The following is a 9,363-nucleotide window of genomic DNA, read 5'->3' as shown; positions in this document are numbered from 1 at the left end:
CTGAATTACATTGTCATTTACTGTAACCCTGATCCTTGATGACATTGAAAATAACTTTATACTTTATAAAATAGCCCGTTCTCTTCAGCCTCCACAGCCCTTCTTATCATCATCATCATAATCCTTCTCCGTGGTGGTCTAGTGGTTAGGGTTTGGCGCTCTCACCGCCGCGGCCTGGGTTCGATTCCCGGTCAGGGAACACTATTTTATGATGAATTCCTGTTCTGTTCTTTAACTATATAGAAGTGTCTATTTCACTATTTGTTTTGATTTAATGTTTTGATGAATTGAACAATGTGGACCCTGTTGTAAACAAGTGTAATGCTTAATTGGGTCGTCCACTCACAGTTAACAGTCTTTGTATTGAGTTTGTGCTTGAAATGTACTGTAATTCTGCAAACTGTTAATAAATATTTAAATCAATCAATCAAAAATTTACTTCTCCTTCTCACCGCCGGGTGACACACTTCATTTTTATGCTTGTCGGCAGCTTACATCTGACGCGGAGGAGAGCGTCAGATGTAAGCTGGCCGTCGCGCGAGTCGTCGGCGAAAACAAAACTACTGTAGCCTCGGCCGGGAGGCGAACCCGGGTCCCCCGTTCCACAGGCACGTATGTTAACCAGTGGACTAGACAGTCATGACTCGATAGACAAGTAGCAACGCAGCACCATATAGTCTACACTAGAATGCGCCTTTGTCTGTGTCAACATCTTGTCACTCAATTGTCACTCTCACGCCCACTTCGCCAACCAAAAATAGAGGACTACAGGCCATTAAATAGGCTTCCGTGTGCGTCTCCTCTCGGGACCGCCCAAAGCCCCGGAAGAAGTCAAAGTGTCGGCAGCCGACAACCGAAACTGTCGGCTGCGCAAAATCTTTTAGGCTATGGTGTGGACAGGCCCACAGCGGTGGCCGAACCGATTGCGGTGCGGTCTTGAGGTCGCCAGTTCGAATCAGCGGTCCGACAAGTTAAGAATTACCACCGCTCGGGGGCACGGTGGCACAGTTGGTAGTGCTGTCGCCTCACAGCTAGAAGGTCCTGGGTTCGATTCCCGCTCGGGGCGCTGTGGGTGCTGGCGGCGTGTTTCCTCCTCCGCGTCATCAGTGCCCATACCCGAAGGCGGGGTTGGCGAAAGGGCCTTTCTGTGTGGAGTTTGCATGTTCTCCCCGTGTCCCCTAGGGTAGATACCCTCACAAAAACATGCAGTAATCCTGGTCTCTAAACTGCCTCCCCCTGGCCAGCCGGGGCGCCTGATGGAGGGGAAAGGAACTGGTTGGAATAACATGTTCCTTCCACGCGCTACATCCAACCAGGGAAACTCCCCCCTGTCAGGTGTAAAGGAGCAACTTGGACACTCAAGCATGAAGGAAGCATGAGTTAAGTCTGTTGCTCTCCCCAGGTTGGCGGAGGGTGTGTAGAGCCCAGGATCACATTAGATGATTGACACAGGGGTGAAAAATGGGTTACAAAATCGTGGGATAAAAAATATATTAGAAAAAAAAAGAATTACCACCGCTGAAGTGCCCTTGGACAAGGCATTGAACCACTACCATGAAATGTTCTATGAATTAAGCAGGGCCTGGCTGTAAACAAGTATCTGATGCTTAGTCCAGTTACCCTGGGTAAACAGTACCTTTCCTTTCCTTTTACACACCCGCAGAGGCGAGTGGCCTGCATGCGCTCAAAAACTTTTTATATTAAATTAAATTAATATCGTGAAGGAATTATAAACGGTTTATTGATTAAAGAACCCTGAAAGAAGAGATTTATAAACATAGCCTACTATGTTGTATGTAAAGTATAGGAAGTAATAAATAAATAAATAGACAAATAGACAGACAGACAGACATGTCAGACAGACAGACAGACAGATAGAGAGATAGATCTAGAATGGTTTGGACATATAATAATAATACAGCAAATTAATGATATATGTGATTGTTCTTTATAGCAATTTTATGTTTCATGCATTTTTATTTTATTTATTCATAATCCATCCATCCATCTTCAACCGCTTATCCGTAGTCGTGTTGCGGGGGCAACAGCTCCACCAGAGTGCTCCAGACTTCCCTCTCCAGAGCAACATTAGTGACTTCATCCTGGGGGATTCCGAGATGTTCCAAGGCCAGTGAGTCGATGTATTTCCTCCACCTGCGCCTTCTGCACCGGGCGGGTGGGACGTGCGTCGAGGACCTCCCTAGGGAGGCGCCCGAGAGGCACCAGATGCCAGAACTACCTAAGCTTGCTCCTTTCCAGGTGAAGGAGCAGCGGCTCTACTCCGAGTCTCTCTCGTGTGACTGAACTTCTCACCCTATCTCTAAGGAAGATGCCAGCCACCCGTCAAAGAAAACTCATTCAGATTATTATTCATAATTATTTTAATAAATGGTCACCTTTTACTTTGAAATGTTTTGTAGTTTTTGAGCTATTTAACTTTACCTACTTTACCTACTAGCATTGGACGGTAGCACAACACTCCGATCACGTGATCACAAAAAAAAAGAAAAAGATGCCTCTTCCCCCTCCCTTCCTGAAACTCAGGACGGGAGGGCTCAAATGCTCACTATCACACAATGGCGGCCCCCATTGCGAGCGTAGCTACTAGCTAGCCCTTAGCCAGATTACATTTCATGACATCCGATCGTATCTAGCTAGGCAGAGCTGTTTCTCACTACCCCCCTACATGTCTCAGGGGAGGGAGGGAGGGCCCCTGTTTGCTCGCGAGGAGGCGTCTTTGTGTAGACTGTTTCTGTCGGAATATGCTCGGATTTGTTCCCATAATAGACACGGCACGGATCTAACGTCTGGTCTCCCTTCCTTCATTCATTGCCGAGGGACGAAACGGTTCTTTTGTTATGATGTATTTACAAGACGCACGCGCCGCTGTTCTGACTTTACAAGTCAACAACAATCTCGGCGAGGCAAGTTGGAACGATACACTGTACACAGCGACAGATCACAGATGGATAAATAATGACAATGGATAAATAATGGATGGATAATAATGACAATGCGTCTTCGCATCGTTCCATCTGCTCGCCGGGGGTCTTGATCCGTCATCATCATAATCTTCATAAAAAATAAACAAAACAGTAGTAACGTAGCCCCAATATGTTCCATCAGTCCCATATATGCTCATTCTTTAGCTCATACAAAAGCCATTTAGTCACAGACATTGACAGGCAGATATACAAATGAACACAAATTATTTCCTATACATACCATACACCGAATGAAAGCCCTCAATGTCTACTTTTAGGAGGAAATCAATATACACATTGATCCCATATACAGTTTGTCAGTAATTGTTTATTGAATGCAGCTTGCGGCCACCAGAGAGAACTTTCGAGAAGGCCTATAGCGGCCTATAGCGACATGTACATACTATATAGGCCTACCGTATGAAACGGAAGACTCTTTGCTTTCATAAGAAATCACACCCCTGTGAAGTGAGCAGTGCAACTGTTGCACTGCTCACTTCACAGGGGTGTGATTTTTATTATTACAGTATTAGTTTTTTTCTTATGAAAATATATATAGCCCATGGTCAAAAATGATGAAAAACGAGGATTTGAAAAAAAGACGAAAATCACTCCGAGACCATGGGCTATAGTCCATTGTCTCGAGTGATTTTCGTCTTTTTTTCAAATCCTCGAAAAATAATTAAAAACGGCATGCTATAGTATGCCGTCTGAGATGGGCTATAGCCCATGGTCAAAAATGATGAAAAACGAGGGTTTGAGAAAAAGACGAAAATCACTCCGAGACCATGGGCTATATAGTCCATTGTCTCGAGTGATTTTCGTCTTTTTTTCAAATCCTCGAAAAATATATTAAATATATAAAAAATAAATATTGACAGAACAAGATGCAGCATTGGCAGAGAGAAGTACTTCTTCCCGTGTCTGGGTGAGGGCCAGGTCAAGTACAACTGCTGAGACATTTGATGACCTCAGGGTGGAAAGCTATACCAGTGCCAGACTGCCAGTGCTGGAATTGATGCTCTCCCTCCCACAAGTAGTGTGATCAGAGGTCACATCTAACAAGGTGCTTTCTGGATTCCCCCAAAACCAAATTGCGAGAAGGTCTACAGGCAGGTACAGGACTACTATGGCAATAGCACAAACTTTGGCATGCTACTATATACTTACACCTAGAAACCCCATTCAAACCTATTTAGGTTCATCTTACGGTGGACATGTTTGCCTGAAAAGGAATCTTTGAAATGTTTCATAGTTTTAGAAATATAGTGCTTTCAAATTTATAATGGGGCTCAATGGCAGATGTTGGCACGTCAAAATATCACTTTCACCTAGAAACTTTTTATAATTCAGCTTACTGTGGAGACACACGCTGGAACTTTTTACTTTGAAATGTTTTGTAGCCCAATACATTCTCTATGGCAATAGCACAAACTTTGGCATGCTACTAGTCCTACATACTTACACCTAGAAACCCCATTCAAACCTATTTAGGTTAATCTTATGGTGGACATTTGCCTGAAAAGGAATCTTTGAAATGTGTCATAGTTTTAGAAATATAGTGCTTCCAAAATTTGAGACATTTATAATGGGGCTCAATGACAGCTCTATGGCACGTCAAAAAGTCACTTTCACCTAGAAACTCCATTCACACTTTTTATAATTCAGCTTACTGTGGGCACACATGCTGGAACTTTTTACTTTGAAATGTTTGTAGTTTCTGAGTTATTTAACTTAAACGCCCAATGCATTCTCAATGGCAATAGCACAAACTTTGGCATGCTACTAGTCCTACATACTTACACTTACGGTGGACTGAAAATTAATCTTTGAAATGTTTATATAGAAATATAGTGCTTTCAAATTTGAGAAATGTATAATGGGGGTCAATGGCAGCTAGATTTCTGCACGTAAAAAACCCTTTTGTTTTCCTTGTTCTATAAGTCTCTCAGTGGATCCAGTAAGTGGCGGTGGCATGTGGCTCGATCCTGCAAGTGCAGTAGTGCAAACACCCAGGAATCAGCGATATATCCGCTCCACCATTACTACCTTTGCCGGACTGGGTGAGATTTCCATGCACTTTTATCTTCTCCTTTCTTCAAAGTAAAGTTTCAGAGTAGCCTATAGAGCAGAGTGGCATTTGAACCCACAATGTCTGGATCATGTGGACAGATAATTAACACTGTGAGCTAGCTGTGTTCTATCTTGGTTTCTGATGATATTTCTAATGTGTTTAATCCGTTCTCAAATCTTCTATTAATGGCTAAAAGTGTGCTGTCATGCTCATTTCAGCACAGCTGGAAAGCCTATTTCAACCAATTGCTTGGTCAGAAGAACTACCTGTACTAATATAAATATTTCATTCCACTTTTGTCTTTTTTCTCTCTCCATCTCCATCTGGTGGCAGATGTAGTTGAAGCACTTCTAAATGAAGCTCTGGCCAAAAGAACAGTACAGCCTGTACCACTTGCAGCAACTCACATGTACAGAATGTACAGTTGCTCTGCAGTTGTTAGATCCATAGGCTAAGGCAGTTCCATAAATACAGTGAGGTGATACTGTTAAGAAAATATTAAATAACATGGTCTACAGTACACATTTCCTATCCTTTTCACTTTAACTGTAAATGACTGCAAAACATCAAGTTAAGAAATAAAAAATAAGCAACCATTTAATCATCATAAAAACAGTGCATTGTGTACAGCGAACATAAAAATAGTAGTGAACACAATGATTCAAAGCCACATGGCAACTCTGCAGCAGAACTGTAGCCTATGTATATTGACCTTTGAGACGGACAGTAGTTTGTACCGGTAGTTTAGTTTACAGTTTTTACTATTACAACTGCCTCCATTTTAGCCAATTAATGTTTGATACGCTAAAATGGTTGATATTAATTATCAAATAAAAAATAAATATAAAAGAAAGGAGAGAAAAAAACTGTTTAACACAATACTGTATTAATAGGCGTGGCTACAACTCAAATAATGAGTCACATTCAAATTTATACAAACTTTCAGATAGAGGCTCCAATAAACATGAATCTTTTTGTCAGTCCCCTTTCTACATGTTATATAGGCCTACTTGTAGGACATCAAGTGATGATCAAATATATCTGATACTTTCTTCTTCTTTGTATTTTTTTGTAGTTTTCTTTTTGTATTTTTTTAAAGCAACACACTTTCCAAAATGGAATCTTAATGTTATTAAATTGGCAATTTAATATGACTATTTCAAAGGGGCAATACCTTAAAAGAAAATAACTTACAGTAAGACCAGATAGTTATAACACAACGAGGGCCAGCCAGATGTTGTTCATTAAAGGCCAATCCACCAATGCAACTCCTTGCAACTTCTTGCAACATGCAACTACTTTTGTTTTGCAACCATTATTATGGCAGTTGCAAGGAGTTGCATTGTTGTGGACTGGCCTTAAAATTGTTTTGTTGCAAGGAGTTGTGACTAGTTGCATTGGTGCGGTTTCTGGCAGTATTACGGTACTATTGGAAGGGCAACTCATGACACTCATGACCTAGATTTTAATCTAGGTCATTAATCAATAATGTACATCATATTGTTAATTAAATATAAGAATAGTGAACAAGACCCATGAAACCTAATTTCTAGGGATAGAATGATGGCAGAAGCCCTCTTGAGCATACCGTATCAACAGTATGGCTGTACTGGCTTGACCTCATGGCAACGAAACATTCTGTATTCTTGCCGTGCGCTTGACCTTATGGAGATAGAATTATTCACTTTCATTTGACACGATTACCTCCTATTCTGCAATACCCAACTCCACAAAACCATCTGAATCATCCTCTTCCAAAGACTCCTCCAACTCCTGCGCCGCTACAATTTCATCTGTGACCTCCTCTTCTGCCGTTTTCTCAGGTAAATCATAATTCTCAACTTCCTGTTCTACAAACTCCTCCTCCTGCTTAGCCTCCTCCTCCACCTGCTCCTCGTCGTCTGGGCTATTCGTGACTTCCTCTACATGTTCTGACCCTACCTCTGTGGCATGCTCCAACTCTTTCTCCTCAACCTCTTCTTTCTCCTCCTCCACCACCTCTTCTTCCTTTAGCTCCTCTGTGGGAGATGTGACCAACTCCAGCTCCTCAACAGCTGGAGAAGCCTCCACATCAGACTCAGCATCAGTTGACTGAGAACTGGGTTGACCTCCACTCAGCAGCTGGAATACAGAGCACATGCAGGCAACATTACTGTGACAGGAATGTCAGTTTGGAAGGCATTAGTCATGACCTGTATACTGTGGAGAAATGTGGTTTTCTGTGAGCAGGCCTAATTGGTGTACAACTGTACACAGGAACAGATAGGGCCTGCAATTACACTATTACACATTACAATCCAATCTAATATAGTTTGTGGCTTTATCTACTCCTAGGAAGTTATGACAAATTTGATTGTTCCTCACAGTGTGAGAAACAATAAAATTTGTCAGAACTTCACACCACTATTTTGCTTGTTTTCCCACAGCATGTGATGCTGCCAAGATCAGCAACAGATCAGCATGACGGAGTTATTCATACATAGCCACTCAAAAAGCCAGAGTATCATACTTGGCTATGGACGTTCTTCAGCTGAGCCTTGATGTTAGTGTGGAGGGACTGTGATGTGATTAACTGTTCATCCAGGGTCTTCTCCACTGAGCTTAGTTTCTTCTCCAACATCAGGGCCCTCATTGCTTGCTCTGCCTCAACCAACTGCCTGAAATGCACACATAAACATAAACAGCATACAAGTATCAATATTTTCTCTTTTCCCTGATAGGATTCAATGCCTTATATGATTTGAACCCTAATCCACTTAGCTGTTTACCTTTGTCGCACACCAAAATAGCTGATCTACAAGCCGGCAAAGTGTAACAGCGCCACACTGTGAGCTTGTAGATCTGCTATTTTCGGTGCTGAACGTCACCGTAGCGGAACTAAGAGTAAATCAGCTATATACACACAACACTTACTTTATCATAACCACATCTTGGCTGTTTGCATAGAGCGCGATTTTGTGAAGATCCAGGGCCACTTTCATGTCGTTCAGCTCAGACGCATGTCCCTCCATGCGCGCATTAAGCGCGTCCATCACGTTGACCTGTTCGTTCAGTCTGGAGTTTGTGCTGCCCACGGCGCTGTTTAGCCCAGCCACACCCGCCGCCAGTACAGAGCTGGAGCTCAGAATGTTCGCCACGCTCTCTTTCACGGCATCAAACTCCTCGCTCTTGTTCCTGAGCATGGCGTGGAGCATGGCGGTGGATGCTGCGACCTGCTGCATCTGGGCCAGCTGGCCATCAATCTCGGAGTGAAGAGACCAGATCTGGGAGTGCAAGTCGCTGTTCTTCAGACTCTCTGACGTTTCCAGGGCGACCTCCGCCTTCTGCTGAGCGTCTTTCTGAGCTTCTTCCAGAGCCGATATCCTCTCCTCTACCTCCACTTCTGAATGCATCTACCAAGTCACACACACACACACACACACACAATTGCATGATTGCATTTAGTATCAATATATTGTACAGTATCATTTGTAGGATTATAATAACAGGTAACTAATGAACAATGCTGATTGCTGAAACAAACTAATAAGCCAGTCCTGACTGGTGGTAGTGTCTGTCGACGATGTCACACTGTCAGCCTGTCACAGACAGTCGCACTGTCAACGTGCAGAGGAGAAACGTGATCAGGAAACTGTCTACACATGACTAAAGATAGAAGACACACATGTCGCATAGGCCTACATGCATGCATGCCTAACAGGTCAGCAGTTTGAAAATCACTGAGCTATCATATCATGTTTTAAAAATGTGCAGTTAATTTACTTATACTTTAAAGCAACATTTGTAAGAAAACAAACATAGTTTACTGAATGATTAATTTCATGTTTTGAGAGTAGCTATATGCTATTACCTGTGCGTCTTTCATACCCAACACGTGCTGGAAGTTTGTGATCCTAGTTTGCATCGCATTGAAAGACTCCGATAGCTGTCCCAGTGTGTCTTGCTGCTGCATGCAAAAGACACCGAGAGTGGATCCACCAATTCCGATGATAAGGAACAATAGACCCGGCAGGACATAGCTGCTTGTTCCACCCGACTGGTGCGCTGACGATTCTATCAAATATGAGCCGTCTTCCTGCTTGCTGCCAGGCTTAGATTTGCGCTTGGTCATTGTAAAGTTATTTTATATATTATTAATAATATTTATGTTAGCGAGACCGCACGGAGTGGTGCTTTTAGAGTGCAAGTGGCAATGAGTGTCTGCTAGGTACCCACGCTGTACTGTCCCTGCCTCCCTGGATCTTGTCATTCATTGGACCACTATGTGCAGGGGAAGTGTTGGGAAGGGGGCGTGGCGCGATGTTA

General features: G+C 42.8%; 1 protein-coding gene across 1 annotated transcript; it reads right to left on the bottom strand.

Moving 5' to 3' along the window:
• Positions 1-5,629: 5,629 nt before the first annotated feature.
• On the bottom strand, positions 5,630-9,282 carry LOC310862677 (uncharacterized protein). The gene is made up of 4 exons (XM_083770679.1): positions 8,909-9,282; positions 7,972-8,450; positions 7,568-7,715; positions 5,630-7,179 (listed from the first exon to the last, which is right to left on the bottom strand). The coding sequence occupies exons 1-4, from the start codon at positions 9,167-9,169 to the stop codon at positions 6,766-6,768; spliced, it is 1,302 nt and encodes a 433-aa protein (XP_083626805.1). The 5' UTR covers positions 9,170-9,282; the 3' UTR covers positions 5,630-6,765.
• Positions 9,283-9,363: the final 81 nt, after the last annotated feature.

The sequence above is a fragment of the Protomyctophum parallelum genome (assembly GCF_964188405.1).
Source record: "Protomyctophum parallelum genome assembly, chromosome: 8".
Classification (NCBI taxonomy): Eukaryota; Metazoa; Chordata; class Actinopteri; order Myctophiformes; family Myctophidae; genus Protomyctophum; species Protomyctophum parallelum.
This window is presented reverse-complemented; position numbering and strand designations above follow the sequence as displayed.

Excerpts from the sequence above, each read along its gene's own strand:
- LOC310862677 (XM_083770679.1), bottom strand. The coding sequence starts at position 9,169 with ATGACCAAGCGCAAATCTAAGCCTGGCAGCAAGCAGGAAGACGGCTCA. Across the intron at positions 7,716-7,971 it reads CAAGATGTGGTTATGATAAA|GCAGTTGGTTGAGGCAGAGC; the intron begins GTAAGTGTTGTG and ends TGTGCATTTCAG. Across the intron at positions 7,180-7,567 it reads TGAAGAACGTCCATAGCCAA|CTGCTGAGTGGAGGTCAACC; the intron begins GTATGATACTCT and ends TCTGTATTCCAG.